This window comes from Anoplophora glabripennis, unplaced genomic scaffold (genome assembly GCF_000390285.2).
Source record: "Anoplophora glabripennis isolate ALB-LARVAE unplaced genomic scaffold, Agla_2.0 scaffold88, whole genome shotgun sequence".
NCBI lineage: Eukaryota > Metazoa > Arthropoda > Insecta > Coleoptera > Cerambycidae > Anoplophora > Anoplophora glabripennis.
Genome location: NW_019416799.1, coordinates 874,664 through 892,452, shown reverse-complemented (window position 1 = coordinate 892,452; position 17,789 = coordinate 874,664). Strand labels below are relative to the sequence as shown.

At 32.7% G+C, this 17,789-nt stretch overlaps 1 protein-coding gene across 1 annotated transcript in view; it reads right to left on the bottom strand.

The window, feature by feature from the left end:
- Positions 1-17,789, bottom strand: part of LOC108911987 (cholecystokinin receptor type A-like) — a 63,357-nt gene that overhangs the window by 16,306 nt on the left and 29,262 nt on the right. Inside the window, 2 exon segments of the mRNA XM_018717083.1 lie at positions 4,558-4,787; positions 15,927-16,109. Coding sequence (XP_018572599.1) covers positions 4,558-4,787; positions 15,927-16,109 — 413 coding nt within the window.

Genomic DNA, 17,789 nt, shown 5'->3' with positions numbered 1-17,789 from the left:
GATATGTGCCTACACATATTTTTTTCCACACTCGAGAACCTGTCACTTACTTATTTCCCGTGCACGTTCGTGTTGGGTTGTTTATCCGCCACACCAACTTCCTGTTTTATTCATGAATACATTTCCTTTTTTGCCGAACACGAATTCATTCACGAGGGTGTATCAGTAACTAATGAATTTATAGGTGCCGGGGATGTTCTTGTACTTCCTAATAATTAAAGTGACCCCGTCTCTACCTGGTGTTGGTTATATTTTAATGTAATTTCACTTTGCAATACTACACGGGAAGATTAAAGTGGAAATATTGCTACAATGGTTTTGAGAATCTTACAGAAGCTTTTCAATTTTATGAGTTTACATATTCAGAGAACAGAATAGTTTAAGAGATGTAGAGGAGGAGGAAGTATGTGATTTTGGCTGTAAGTCTGCGCAAGCTTCACGAACTTTGAAGTTGATGGATTCAAAAACTGAGGCATGTAATAGATTTTGACCAGTAGGTACAATGCTTTTGGGATCGCTGAACCTGAATTCGGGGGTAGCTTAGTTATCTAAGGTCTCCTGGAGGTCAGGTAAAGGTCTTTTCAAGGTCAAACTAAACGAAAGGCTTATATTGAATTTCAACCAGTGCGTATATAAGCTGCAGAATGTCATATGAAACTATATATGTGTTCGTTGATTCTTTAAAACGTTTTTATACCTACATCATACATTTAAGTAAATACAGTAACAAAAAAAAGACAGGAAAAGCGTACAAAATAAATCCTAAGTACACGTGACAACATTGCCAAAGTGTTGTTTATATATTGCTAGAATACGCGTAGGAATGCGGGTCACTGCATTTGATTCTTCCTAAAATTGGTGTACTCTATCGGCAAATTTAAAACTACTGGCCTATTTCAGTAGCGGACTGGAGCGAAGTTATATTGTCAGTGATATATATAAATATTCTGATATTTTTACTGAAAGGCTATTGAGTTTGTAACAATATTTATCTCTCTCTCTCTTTCCCTCCCTCTCTCTCTCGATCTGAACCCTCTAATTAACTTATTGTGTTAAATACGTGGGCAATTATTACATAGGAAGGGAACAATTAGCACTATATTGTCTCCACTTAGCAAACTTTACGCGAGTATAATATAAGTGGGCGAGTATCAACTGCTAGCTGTTCATAATGAGAAGTCGAGAGCCTAAGACGTCGTTTGCTTTCATATGTCCTCGCGCCATGCGAAGTTTGTTACGAATTCAATTTTCTTCACCCCATATAATCCGTGAAGTACGTGATTCCGCAAATAATTTCGCCAAATGAAGATAATATCCGAGAAATTCATACGAATATTGCAAATAAATACTTTGATACTTTCAGCAAATCAGGAACAAGGTTGTTATGAGTTACCAATTCAAAAAGACTACGCTTGTCTGGTAAAAACGATTTTACTTTAAAATATTTTTCTGTCACAACAGAATATTTTTCTATTTATACTCACATACAATACATCAGCAAAGTAAGAGACCTTTCTGGAAGATATTTTACAAAACGAGCGGAGATTCTTGTGAAGAGTATTTTCAGTGGACACATGAAATCGAAATACACTTTTTCATCAATATGCTGTTGACTCAATACTTATTGGACTGGAATTAAAGTTCCATATTTCTCTTTAGATATTTGAAACTTGGGGGGGTGTTTTTAAATAAGTGAGTTTATAACTGGAAAACCGGCAAAATTCTTATTTTCTTTGTCAGTTATGAGCGCAGTTTCCCATTACACATTTCCTGTTGAACTTTTCATACAACTTGTTAAGTTTCCACAAGCTTCTTTTGCATCTTTAACTTTCAGGTTTCAATTTGCATATGCAATTTGCTTCTGAAACTTTATCCTATGAATCCCGACAAGAACCCTTATTGCAAATTCGTTTAAGGGAGTAATCCCCTTTAATTTCAACTTCGACCTCAAATTTCAGATTGTTTGTACCCCTTCCCCGTTGATAATTCTACTGTTCCTTGTACACGATATGATGAATTTGTGTTTCTGTGACATGTTTAACACAATATCAAACAGAGTTATTGAAATGTAATATTTTAATAATAAAAAAAAGTTCTCCATAATACCAAATATTTTTTTCATCTAATTTTAAACCTCGTTTTTCTTCTGCCCCTTTCTTATGTTACACGTGTCTGCGACAATTTCGGGGTTCTTTTTAGCCCTGTCATTTTATATTGGCGTAAAAAGTACACTTCAATAAAGAAGATATTGAATCAATCGGCAGGGATACAAGATATTACGTAAAAAACTTAGTAAATATTGAAATGGATGAAACATAACAGAAATAAATGACTTATACTGAATGAAAATGATTATTTTTATTACAGGTCCCGAAATATGTCTTTTATATTCAAGAATTCGACCTTGGGGACAAAAAAAGCCCTTCTACTGTAACTATTGGGTTGGAGATGGTCATTTTCAACATTTAATATGATTTCTATTCGTTTCTAATAATTTATAATAGTTTGTGCAGAGTTTCCTCCATTTTAACGCAGATTTTCTATAAAATGGATTATTTGGATTACAAACTGATTGAAACGATTAGTATAATAAGTGTCCTCTTCTGTACTTCACATAAATTTCTTCCATAACATTTATATTTCCATTTATTAAATCCGCACCCACCGTTTCATGTTAAATACAATATACATTTTACAGACATATATCCGAAATTCCTTTGTATTATTTAAAAAACCAAAACGTTAATACATAATCCGTTTAAACGACTTATTCATTTTACAACGCCATTGTTTGCCCACAAGCCGAGTTCAGTTTTATTAATAACACAAAAAAGTCTGCAAGTTTTTGTGTACTTTCAATTTTTTTGAGATTTAATTTCCCCCATACGCGAACCAGATCCGTCAGCCGATGTTCGTGTGCGTAACATCGCATCCAAGCAAAACAAATGAAACGCAAAAAGTGCTTGCCTTTTACCGCACCCGCAAAGCCAATTATTTTTTAACTGTGTTTCCATTAAACTTTTTCCTCATGTGGTACGATTTCATCAGTTAGAAGCGGTCTACTTTTTTTGAAATATTCAGTCCAGCACAATGTACCAAGTTGTCCTTTTTCAAGATTTTCTATGACGAATTGGCGAAATAGCATGCAGCATTTTGTCTACATTCGCCGTATACCATATTCGGATACTTTATATAAGTTTATAAGAAGGAATCACTTGAATTTATGGTACATTTTTTCCAAAACACCCTGTACCTAATATTCTGCAAGATTATTAGCTTTCTGAACGTATCACGTTTCTGTTTTGTTCATCATATTTTATGTCAGTTAATCTAAGTGGTATTACGTTTACGACCTCTCATTTTTTTCTGTTTATAAGAGGAGGGTATCGCAAAAAGCATCGTGTTACTAGGCATTGTAAAAAGAACGAACATCTTTTTTAATTAACTAAGGATTTTTATGCAGGTACGGTACCGAAAGGTATATTATGCAGTTTATTGAGGCATAAGAGATAAGCAGAAAACAAATGAATAGCAGTTTAAGTAGATATAACACAAGGTCTCGATTTCCAATAAAATGAAAAAATTATTCGATTAATTAATTTTGAGAGTTAAAGTCTTTTTCTATGAATGATGTTCTATTAATTCTGCAGCTATTGTTGTTTGTTTTCAGTATACAGGGAGTTAAAATTAATTTTGCCAATATTTAAGAAAGAATCCTAATCAGGATCAAGGTCAGTTAGAGGTCAGATTGAGAAAAAGGTCATTAAATCAAAGTATCTGGGAGTTTAGGTTTTTTTGGGTCGCTGAGTGCAAATCAGGCGCTATCTAACATGCGCTTAATTGCTTGTTTTTCAATTTGACCTTGAAATGACCTTGAGACGACTTTTAAATGACCTGATACAGTCAAACTAACCTCGGATTTTAACCCAGCGACGCCAAAACCCTGTACAATATGTGGTTGGACTTGATTGCTCGGCTTTTTCTCAATTTGACTTTGAGATGACCTTGAAACAACCTTAAAATGGCCTGATATAGACAAACTAACCTCCGATTTGCACTCAGCGACCCAAAAAAACCTAAACTACTAGATACTTTGATTTAATGTACTTTTTCTCAATCTGACCTCTAATTGACCTTGATCCTGACTAAGAAGGAGGGGGGCGGTTCCGTTTGGGGTGGAATTAGTTATTGGATATAAATAATAAAAAAAATATTTTCTTTTTTTTGGCCAAACATGAAGGGTTTTCAAAATTCATAAATAACTAGATCAATCTATCGTTACTGTATTTAGGAATTGTACGTTATTCTTAAATTGCCTATTTTGGTAAATAAGTAAAAAATGTTTTATATTTTTTAATAATTTCAAGAACAGTATTTAAAACGCTATTTCTTCACTATCCTCCTAAGCAAAAATTGCCACAACAAGAGGCACAAATCTAAAAACCGCCAGGGCATAATTCCGTTTGATATACACAGCCACAAATTAGACGACAGAGTGCAAAACTATGCCCGCATCTCCGGTCTCTCCTAGAGCAGCGCTTATCTAGTTTTTCTTACCTTCACGAAGCCTTTCATCAGCCACATTTTCACGGTTTCCGCTTTGTCTCCGGCTTTCCTGTGGCGCTTGTTGTTTTTTGTCACCGTCGTCATAATTTTTGCGCTGCAAGGTGGGGTCAGCCGGTGCTGTCTCAGTGACGCCACGCCGTTCTCTGAACTGGGGGACGATGATTTGTTGTTTAACACCACGGCCTCCTGGATGTTGGACGAGCTGCACGATCTCTGCAACACTGAAAAACAAATGACTGCTATAATGATGTCCCGTTTGTGGAGTAAGCGCAGACATCGGCACTTAGATTATTATAAAGCCTCGTGGTTTCGCGCGTGACGTCACTTCATTGGTGACGAGGTAAACCGCACGATGAAGCAATGAAATGAAGCGAAACGCGTTTGCTATTAAAAGTTCTATGAATAATTCTGTTATGTGAATAGTTACGATTAAAAAAAAGTTTGTACAATTTGAGTTGGCAATAGCTGTCGAAAATACATAGGTCCCTAGTAGCACTGACGGCTAGACTATTTTCAGCAATGTTTCGAATCCAGTCAGCGAGGTCCACTAAGACAAAATCTGCGGAATCACCGAGCTATGCGTTCGATCGTCTACCCAGTTTACTTTCAATTGCAAACCAGCACCAACAGTTATTGGCCACCACGATTTCAACTTCCATAGTTGATTATTTCGTACACGTTCCGTACCAGACGGCGTATATTGTTTATAAAATTTCGATTAATAGACGCAAATCTGATTGTACATTTTTTATTGTGTTATTTACGAGCTTCTGCAACTCGCCTCGTTCTATACTAGAAAAAACTGCCCAGACATTTATTCTCGCTCTGAGGCCAATTTATGTGTGTTCAACGAACCAAAAGGTAGTGTTCTAATCGTCTGATTTAGAACTGTGGCGAAAAGTTTAAGGGTTCGGCCAAGCTTGCAAGAATCATGGGCGACATAACGACAAAACAACATTTTAACAAGACTTAAAGCAAATTAAAGTAATTATACTGACACCAACTATTAGCAGCAATCTAGTTCAAATTTGTTAAATTGCTTCCGAGGGATTTGTCACTAATTAAAAATCGTCCACAGTTCAAACGAATCTGAATTCAGAGCTACGTGCGTATTCGATAAAGGGTCTGTTGCTAAAGAATTTTATTTATTTAAGTATTTACTTATTTATTTAAATAGAAAAAAATCTTACTCAGTTTCTACGTAGGTACTAACACAAATATTGCCTTACTTCACCATTAATTAAAACGATGTCAACTCCTACTAAAAAACTATGATAAACACTATCGCAACGGCGATTGTAGAATTGAAGTATTCGGAGTCGCTGGGGCCACGTGGCTCTCCACACGTATTGCGAATGATGCTAGAGACTACAGTTGTTCAGCGATGTAATGCTTGAAAGTACCATTCAATAATTGTTTTCTCGGAAACTTTATAAAAAATTTTTTTACGATAGTGACTCCATTTCTCATGACGCATCTATTCCCAAATTTCTTTGGATAAGTTGTGAATCACCCTGTATAGTTTCCATTTTTAGTGATTTTAACTTTAGAACTTTTTTTCACCAAAACTAACATATTTAACACCTATACTTTTAGTATAGTTTTTTTGTAATATGTACATATTTTTAGATTTTAATTAATTCAGCTGTTATTTTTGTCGTAGAATTTCCCGGAGACGAAAAACTTTCAACGCCGCCTGCTGAAATGAAAATTTAATAGGTTAAAGACATTAAAATCTATGAATTTACTACCACTCTCAAACTTTAGGCGTGTTGATTAATAGGAATACGAAAGTTTTAACTTAAATCTTCACTTTTCGGGTTAATATAGACAGGTATCTAAAATTCCGTCTGAAATTTTCATTAAACTTCAGAAAGCAGCGTAAATCTTGAATAGCAGTAGCATAGAAAAAAACAGTTTTTGCAGCAAAACTGGAAACTCGGATTGGAATCGTAGAAATTGAAATATTCCGCTTTTGAATATTGAATACATGTATGTATAACTGAACACTTTAAAGGTACAATACAGACTAGACTCTATTCTTGCTACTACTGAAAAATATATACAGCGTGGTAAAAAAGTTCTGCATAAAATTCATATTTTCATTAAACCATTTTTTTCGAAAAACGGTGAGTTCCGTCGATTTTTATTTGATCCAGGGCACCTTGTTATGTGGAAAAAAATTTTTTTTCGATAATCCATTTACAGCAGCGATGACATATTTTTTTTTAAATGACAACGCATACGCATACGCTGTATACGTACGTCTTACGTATTAGAAACTATATAACAATTTAATAGTTGCGAATACCACCACGTGACTGAAAAAAAATATATAGTTAACAACATTCAACGTCGGAAATATTTGGAACTGTTTTACTTTACTTTAAAGCTATTAATATAATTGAAATTAATTCTAAAAATTCTCACCAAATGAAATTATGTACGTGTACCAAATACTTTAAAGTAAAGGAAAAATAAAGAAGCTTAGGAGGAGTTTAATTAAAATAATAAAATTAGTTCCACTCACAAATGTTAGAAATATATAAACATAATTTTTGGCATTGTCGTTAAATTTTTTTTTTCTAAAAATGTTGTGTTTTACATAATGGTTTAATATACAAGGTGTATCAAAGAGACCCGAACCCTCCAATGATTTTTAAGGAAAAAATTCAGATAAAAGTTGCAGTATATCAAGAAACCAAATGTTGGTGACATTGGATTTGATGTTCTTAAGTTTCAAAGTTTTTAAAAGAGTTCTGCTTTTTGAGACATTATTTAAATTATTTAACGTGGTTGAATTTCTAGTTAACCTTTGTTGAAAGTGATGACCTGTTTAGAAGCAAGAACGGAAGATTTTTCATTAGTTTTAAATTTTTTTCTTTCGATCTAACTTCAATTCATTTTAAGATACAGAAAAAATACAAAAAAAACTAATAATAATAGAAAATTTACCTATCACTATAAAAAATTAAATTGTTTCTCTAAATATCATTACACAATTTTTTAATAAAGCGTTCGAAAACCCTATATAAAAAAAGAAATGTATGAAACGAATATTTCTCATATTACGCTCCACGAAAGTGAACGATTATTAGGTAGGTAGGTTTTTGTCAGAGAAGCTGAAGAAAAAAAAAATGTTTCGGGTATAGGCTTCATTTCCACAACAGCCGTTTATATTGCTTTATCATCTCGTATCGCGTCAATAATAGAACAATCCCGAACAGAATGTCGATCATGATTAATTTAATTACTTTTTTCGATATACCAGATGTCATAACACCAAAAGATTTATTAACTTTTGATCTAAAAATTGTATTATAAAACAGATTAGAAGTAGGCCAGAATTAAATGAAAAACCTTCTTGGAAAATGCAGCTGAAACGAGAAAAAGTATTGATTGAAAACAGAATAAAAGAAAAACCTTTTTGGAAAATTCAGTTGTAACTGATTGAAATCAAAATATATAGTCATAGCTCCCTACTTTGGTTTTAAAGATGTTAAGTTTGAATTTTGAAAAAGTCATAAACAAAACAAACATAAAGCAATACTATACTATACTATAAAAACTAGGAATTTTATTTCTTCCTGCCGTTCTTCAATGAACAACTTGAACCCGAATAAGCAGCCACATTACAGATCTCTTCTTCTTAATCTCCTCTTCCCGGCCATTTCTTCTTCCTCTTCTTATTCTTAAACGTAGACGCTTTAAATTGGGCTGGAACATTCCGGTAACTAGCGGTAATAGTTTGATAAATGACACAGCGACTGAAAGAAATTCATCAACATTGTCCTCATGGATCCAATCTGTAGTGTGGTGTAATAAAAAGTGTAATATATGTCGTACAAGACATATTTCTTTCTCAATATAGATAATGATGCTTGCAACTTAATGCAAGCGCAGTTAGATCGATACCTTAAAACGAATATTACCCAGAGCAATGTCTCAAGCATCATTAACTACGACTTCGCTCGACATCGGGAAAAAAGCGAATTCATCTTGGAAAGATATAAAATTGCCCATATAAGCACAAAAGCAGGGCTATATACAGGCTGTTCTATTGAGAGACCCCCATTTGGATAATTTTTATAGCCGGAAGTTTATTGCCCTGCATAGTCTACTAGATTCAGAAATTTTATTTCCTATAACAGAGTCCAGCTATAAAAATTGTAAACAAATTTGTGTTGCGTTAGATCTGTCTTTAATATTTTAGTTTAAGTATGATTTTATCAAACTAATGACTTCTATCCACAAATATATTTTTGTTATAGTAAAAAATATACGCGATGAGTACGCTTACCCACTGACCCTACAGCTCTCTTGAAAATGGTCTTAGAACGTCTTACACACTTAATCTCAAGCCACTGTAACACAGTTCAATGCGTTGCAAATGTAAATGTTAAAATAATAATGTCTAGACTAAAGATCGATTGAATCTGAATAACTCCATTATAATTTTTTGAAACAATTGCAACAAAAAGAATGTTGTTTACGTTTAACAGACTGTATTATTAAAACGAAGCTTTGGATGGATACAAAATATGCTATTTATTTCGCAAAGCCTGCATTTAATTAGAGGCAACAAGTGTATTGCCAAAATTATGTGATTTAATTTCTTTTGAAAACTACTAATGATTGAGCTTTGTTTTAAATTGTTTTTAAATTATGTACCGTTAAAAAGAAAAGGCATTTATGTTTTTCTACAGTAAACTGTTTACATAACTATCTACCAAACTTAGCAAACATGGAACCCTATATTTTTAGAAAAGTTCCGACTGACCGATTACTTGATTTACGGATACATAATAATTTTTGAAGAAAGTAAACACAAAGTACAGTTTATTATTCAAGAGACTGGAAATTAATTCTCAAATGCAAAATAAAAGTATATTCAAGAAATAAGGACGGATATAATTAACTAGAAACTGGTATTTATATTAGAATTCAGCAAATGGAAAAACAAAACTCAGTAACTATATTGAAATCCAAAATAATAGACATATTTTAGTGATTGCAAACTTGCAAATTATTTTTTATTGACAACTATAAGTTGCTATATTATTCACATAACGTAAAAAAAATAAAAACGTAAATGTTGATCTTACCCAGAAAATAACGCTAACATATTGAGAACCACTGCACTCGAGAGAAGATAAAATGTCAAGTGTCGCTCAGGTAAAGTGCAAAATGATGCGCGTACAATGTTTCTGCGATAGTAGCAGTGTGTCAACATTCACCATATATCAATTGCACGATTATGCTTTATTGTAATCAAACCAGAATAATACTCGATTGCTACAAGGTTATCCACACTAGAATATCGAAGCACAAGAGACTTTTGGTATAATTCTTTGACTACTGTACTGATATTGCTGATAACTATTTTCTGTGCAATTTCTAGGCAAAAAAATATATATACTTAATTAACCTAACATCTCTAAAATAAAATAAAAATACAAGGTTCTAAAAAAACATAATTTCTTTATTGATTTTCCTAAATATCATTAGACGTTAGAAGTTTAGATACAAGACTATTCAATCTATTATTTTATACATCAGTCACTTTAACTTTCTCATCGTTTTTTTGCCTCATTGCCTTGCAAATTTTTATTGCCAATCAATTGTTAAATTCAAAATTCAATCAAGCTTGTCACTTGAAGAATTGAAGACATTTCGCACATTATAATAAAATGTCAGTTAATATGAAAGAATTTACAATTTTATGTGAAATCACGACAGAAATATTTAACAAAGAAAAATCATATTTAGCGGTTTTAATAAAGATTCTCATAACGTTCTTCTAAAATTCAATTTACAAACATATTTTCGTGTTACAACTTTTAAACTTTCAACTGAAAAAAGTGATATATTCAGTTACTACAACTTATCGCATGAGGTAATATATATTAGGCACAGTTCCAAGGACTCTCTGCAGAGCCCTTCATCCGAAGATTTTATCACATATTGCCTCAATCGTATCCTACGGTTGAGGTACCAGTTCACTGTCACGTAACATTTTATCAGAAGAACTATCGAAAGGTCAGAGAAAAGCTCCATCGAAGCAGATTCGGTAACTTCCAAAGCGTATTAGGTCTAGTAAAGTATACGCCATACCCAAGGGTAACTGAACTGTTTTGTTTTAAGAAATTATAGGGCTCCAAGAATTTTTTATATAAAACTTTTTATAGCTTTCTAAAAAAGATAAATCTTTGGATATCGGTTAAAAATGTATAGTACCTGAGAAAAGTGATTACCGTCACTGTGAATGAGAAAAATCTGTATCAAGTTTAATTTGAACCTACTTAGGTGTTCTAAAATTATTTAAAAACATACGGGGTACTCACAAACTTGAAGATAAGATTTAAAATTAAATAAGTCGAGTTGCAAAAACTTAATTCACAGAAATATTTTTGTGGCTAGAATATTTTCTTTCTGATACCTACTGACCTACCCCAATAATATGAGAAAACATTTTTGGAACTACTGACCCCATTAATAGATCAGGTTATTTTGTTTACAATTTACAGCAAAACTAAATTTTTTTGTTCAGAAACTTCAGATTATTCCTAAATGTGGAAGCAAACTTTTCTTATGTCTCCCAACCATTCGGTCCTTTTTTATAGGGAACCACTTCAGATGTTCTCAATAAGTTTGAGCAATTTTAATTATTATCAAAGGTTTTGATTATAGAAAATACTTTGTATGTCTTTAATAGAATACTTTTACTGAGCTCTTTTAGACCCATGTGCATAGAATATTTTTTGATTAAAATTACGTTTCCAACTGTTGATAATTCAGTCATTTAGTGCGATCGAGAATTGATTGACCTGGATTACGGCCCTACAGTGTGAGCAAAGTAAGTACAAGAGTCAAGAATCTAGAGACAACCAAACTCCGAGGCTCCCTACTTGCGCGTTTTTTTAGATTAAGTTTTATCTCAACGGCATGGGAGAATTGTAGACTAGACGGGAGACGGTCAAGAAGCAGGTTTTGTCACACTAAATGACATCATAATGCGTTCTTGATCAAAATTTAAATGTTTACATAACTTTAAACAATCATAATTTAAAGCATTAAAGAATTTTTTTTCTATTGTCAGTTGTCGTTATAATAAATAAATATATGCAGTCTAAGAGAAATTAAAAACCTACAAAGGACCACTGTCACTATCTTGGAGAATTACCGACGATTTTTTTTACAAATATTTGGCCAGGAACGTGTAAGTAAAAAACAAATTTAATTATCCCAGGAAGTAGAACGTGACGAATTTCTTTTTTTTTCCAACGGAGAACTTGAACTTGGATTTTCATTTAACATCGTTAAAAAATTATTTCCGAGTTACTTCTTTTGTTTTGTTGTTATTTGATACAATTGCGACCCCACAGGTCCCAAGTTATCTCGTTTCGAATTTAATTGAGTTGAAAAGTTGTCTTCTGTAGTTTTTATGACACATTTTGTTGACAGCGGCCCGAGCTATAAATATTCACTTGAACAGAAATTAGTTAATTAAAATGATCGACGGCAATGTTTATTTCGCCCGGCGGGGGATCTTCATTTAAATTTGGACGATTAAATCTTAGAGTATTCGCAAAACTTTCTTATAAAATCAAGTTTAAAATACAGTGATGAAATTAGTGATTGCTGAAAGTCTACTTTACGCAATGCAATGAGAAATCCTAACTCGCTGGATGAAACTGATTTTGATCAGTTGCTTGACTGGCTTTTTTGTATTTTCCTTAACTCTAAGTTCACGTATACCGGGTAGGAAAGAACCGAAGCCATAGAAATCCATGTGATAGACAAGGATGGCTATAATGAAGGCGTCTAATAGTCAACGCCCATTTCGCCCTTCCACAAATAAGATCCACTTCATCTTATTTCTCCCTTTCGGAATTGTAATATGAATGATTAATAGAAGGTAAGGAATCACACCAAATTCCGCATTCCTGCACTGCACTAATAGGCCATTTATCAACAACTGAATTTATGGCCAGGTCGCCCAGTGCGGCCGTGTTTGTGCCGCGTTTGCCCACGCGCTCATTTTTCAACTTTTGAATAATTTTTGCAAATTATGTCTTTTTTGTATTCGCCACTGTGGGTCATTACCTCTTGAGGTCATCATTCCAAAATTTCAGGACCGTATTGGAAAAATTGCCATTATTTTGTCTAAATAGTAAAAAATTAAATATTTAAAAATGATGAACGTTTTCAATTTATTTTTCTGTAAAATATTTCCGGGAAACACGAATTTCATTCAATGAACATTCTCGGAAATGTAGGGGTTGATAGGAAATAGCACAAAAAATATACAATTCACGAAATTTCATAGGCTTGGGAGAGAGACAACGGCTTTTAATTAGGAAAGGCAGTTTTTTGGCGTTATAATGGTTATTTTAGGAAATTTAACTAATTTTTAGGAAATCTGGATGGCTTCCACTTACGAATTTAATAATAATTGTTGCGAAACATGCACATTTTATTCATGAATCTTACACTACATTTTCATTAGTATGATGGTGTATAATAGCAAGCGCTGAAATATAGACACGCCAAGTGACGAAACTTACACCCACTATATCATAAAAAAAGCACATTCACCTGAATTCTTAGTACAGGTAATAAAATTAGAAATAACACACGTTCGTCATTTTTGTAAAAAAAAAACATTCGATATGATTTGTTTAACTCTTCAGTTATTTGTTTTTTCCATAGCCAGCTGTAGGTGTAAAATAATAGTTGTATAAATTCTAAAACAGTGCATTTGTTTTTAGTCGAAACCATTTTTACGTTTGGACTATAAGTCTTTTTATTCTTCCACGTAAATATGACAACCTCTGTGTTTTTAAAATTAAAAAAACACCTTTTTCTAACTAGGTCAACTATGATTTCCATTTAAAAAATATAACATTGATCTGAGTCCAAACCGTTGGTGTTATTAAAGAATTAAACACATTTTACATGGAAAAATATGCGAGATAAAGTGTCAGAAAAAACGTCCAACTATAACCGTTACGGATCATCCTAAATATCAAAATTTTGATTTATTTTCTATATCAAAATTGAAAAACGTTGAAAATCTGTTGTTACTGAAATTTCTCACGAAGTAGTCGCACAATTTGACAGATCTACCATAAACATCGAATAAAAAAGGAATTTACTAACAAATATATTGTAAACTTTTCCGAAACATCCTGTTTTATCTTTTCCAAGTTGAAATAAGCAATTTCGTTAAATATTCGTCCAAAAAAAAACAATTTATCTGTGTTTACATTTCTGGCAAAATCAGCTCTTAATGACCTAAGGATGCCAATAAATTTAAATTGAATCCTATTTATTTAACAGTCCTGCAGAGTTCCAGCATTGTCCTTTGAAATGGTAATCATTGTTTAATTTCCCTTGAAAAAATTCCAAAAAGACTGATGAGATAATCTACTTAAAATTCCGGCAAATTAAAGTAATCTACTTTACGTATAATGCGCAATTTTTAATTAGGGCGGAATAAACTTCAAGGAAGTGACAAAATGATCACAGACACCCAGAACAATCACAGCAGTCATTTGTAGGTGTGTCGAGATTTTAAAATTATGCTTCTAAATTTCACTTAAACTTCAGTCAATAAATTCACTCCGAACCTTTATTGCTTTCAAGACAAACTCTCAAACCTTATGTCTTATTTCAGTTTTGTATAATTCTTTTGACTTCAACCTCTGAAGTTATTCAACATTGTATTCGCATAATCTGAGTTCTTGAATACAAATATTCTGATTATAATTACTCTTTACTACTTTCTCTGTATTCGTACCCAGGTCTAACATAATTTAGTATTTCACTATTGTGTTGTTTTCAGACTAAATACTGCACCTTATTGAAGAAGAGAATTCAAGATCTGAAGAAGGGACGTATTTGAACTGACCTCAGTTCTAAAATTAAATAGCTATAGTAATAATTCAATAAATGACAAATTAACACAGAAACACGAACTTTTCAATCACAACCGTCTCATGGAAATAGAGGCAATTGGAAATGAATGCGGTTAAATCGTAAAAGCAGACGGTTTACCGATTAAAATGACACCAGGGGTTTGTCAAAGTTAGAATGTTTGAAATTTTATTACGAAATTCGGCTGGAAATAAATATGAGAGTTGAATGTGATGAAATTTTTTTTTGAAAATCTTATTGATAAAAGTCTACGTGTACTTGCTTTTGTAGTTGGGTTGCCTTTTCTGTTTGAAGAATAAATCATGTTTTAAATTATATGGCTATGATTAATTATATTTTTATTTTAGGATCCCTCAGGGAAAACACCGGCAAATGAATGTAATGCCATTAATCACTTCTGTGTGTCTAAGGTTTCAACATCGTGAAAACAATGTATTGTTTGTTAATTTGTTTTTCACCGCAGCATTTTAATATTATCTTGATACTTAAATACCTTCAAATAAGACTATTTTTTTAAGGCTTATAAACCCAAATCTGTACCCTAGTGACTTGCTGGCTATATTTCAGATTTCAACTCACGTATCGAGAGGGTGCGCAGTCTAGCGACTTGATATTCATGTCATTGATATGAAAAGTCAAACAACGTTGATCGCTGTGAGTTGTTGGATGGATGACCACCCAGGGAAGGCTGGTGATGCTCGTCTCCATCTGTATATTCATGTATTCATACGAGATTTGTACAAATAGACTGGCATCGGTGTCTTCGCGTCGGCAGAAATAAATGGATTAAAAAAAAACTCACGTATCAAATGTCGAAGTTTTCGTTAAGGACACATTCAATAAAAATCCATCCACTCGGTTTTTTCTCCTGCAGAGTCTCCAGAAGGTCACGACCTTCTTGATACACTTCAAGCTGTAAATTTCTCTAAAATCACTCAATAGAAGAGCGGATACGAAAATTTCAGGACTTCTATTTACTACAAAAGAAATATTTCCTCTGAATGGTGCCAGCGGAATAATAAGCCACATTCGCTCGAAACAATTTTTTTGTCGGGGTACTTTTTTGTTGGGCTGTTCCAGTGTAAGCTTCACGCGATTCTCTTTACACATTTTGGCGTTCATACAATCGCCTGATGGACAATTGTACAATGAAAAATGACGCAAAAAGTTGTCAACCAATCCGAATATTCCATCAGGTTTGTGTGTAACTGCGATGTATTGTGCATGAATAAATTAGTATAGTTAGAATTTTTCTTATTCTAACATCATATTTCATTTTAATACAAAGCTTATGCTTATTTAAAAATGATTATTGCTACTTGTACATGTACATTAATGTGCCGTCTGATCTTGGACTGAAGATTATAACGAACGCCCCTTTTGAAACTCAATATCGCTTGTTCTATCTAGGTAGGACTTACTTTGCTGCTGACAAGATGTGTTATGTTGAATCTCCCTTTGCAGGCCCTTCCACAATTTGCTCATTATTAGAGAATAAGCCAAACTCATTATCAGCATGGGTATCAGCAGCAGCATGACATCTAGGAACAAGTTAAATACCTGTTCACTTCTTTGATTGGGCCAATCTTCCCTGCACTTGTGACCTAAAAAGAGAATCGTATTAACCTGGAGCATCGTTCATGTAGATACGAGAATAATACTTCAAAAGATTCGTTTTTAATAAAACTGTAAAAATCCTTTGTGAAATATCCTGAAATTCTAAACTGGTATTTACAAAGGACGTGTTTTCCTAGACAATGCGTCATCAGCAAAATTCTGTATCATCAAAAGATGCAGCTTAGTTTTGGAATTATTTAAATATTTATCAAGTTTTTTATAACAGTAACGTAATACATTAAAAATTCATATAGAAATTGCTTCTTAAATGATGTCACACGTACTGTGTTTCCCATAAATCATGTTACTTTTTAGCCTAGAGGCCTTATTATGAAAAATACCGGTTGCCTTAAGCCATTCGTCAGTCTGGACTGGATCGTTTGTCGTTTTCGTTACACATTATACTTACGCACATTTGCGATGTGAAAAATACCAACTGTCTAAACCAATAGTGAACTCACTCCACGCTAAATCGACTAAACTATAAAGGGTAAATTTAGCGTCAAGAGATTTATGACAGACTTGTTTTCTCTATCACTGTTATATGTAACTTTGCGCAAATTATTTATTCACATCTGAAATAAAAAAGTAGCAAATTATTATTAAATTATTTTAATTATTTTAAAAATAATCTGCTAGATTGTGTTATTTTTGTTAACTTCGAGTAACTAATAACCGCATGTCATTATAATATTATTATACATTGTAATGTTATTATGTGTAAAAGTTCAAAGGCTGTATATATTTCGTATATGACTTGTGGTTTAATATGAAGCCTGCCTCAAAAGGGTGTTTTCTTTGATCTTCACAGCCCCACATAATTTTACCTCATTATATGTTTGCAGGAAATTTCAGCATGTGATAATTGTAGACGATACTACAAGGGTACGTCCTGTTTTAGATTTAGACAACCGGAGGTAAATGAAGTAACATAAAAAATCGATTTCGAGGTATAAATGCATATTTTATGAACAAATAAATAGAAATAAAAATTGAAATAGTTATTTGAAAAAAACATACCCAAAAAAAGTGCAACATTTTCAGTCAATTTTTGATCCTTAAAATTAATAAAATCGTCAACATTTTTTAATAGCATGATAATACAACTCTTCACGAAGAAAATAAACCGAAAATCGTTACTGTAGGTCTATCCGCTGAGAAGATCTAACCAATTTTCGAGAGCACCTTTTTTTCAAAAAATCGATATATCTCGAAAAATAATTAATATTTTTAAATTTTTCAAAAATGTACTTTTTTGGATTGCCGCGGGCTATGCTTGCAGTAAATAGCAAATATGGGCACGTAAATGTAAACGAGTTATAGAAGAAGAGAAAAGAGAAGATTTTTAACGGTTTTTTGGATATATCTCGAAAACTAACAAAGCAATCGATACTTACAAAAAATCAGTCGATAGACCTTTTTAAAACCTATAACTTTCTCGATTAAAATTTTTCAATCGGTGCTATATTTTTTTAGTTAGTTTAGAAAAACCGTTTTTTGCAACTTTGTGATTTTTTTTAAGCATGTTCGCCATTTTGGATCGAGTTTAAAGAACAAGAAACTCAATTTAAAATTTAATTTTCTATACGGTCATATTTTTTTTGTCCAGGTAATAATTTCTGTAAGCATTTCTCTATAATGCTTGGACTAGGTGCCTGAACGAGAAA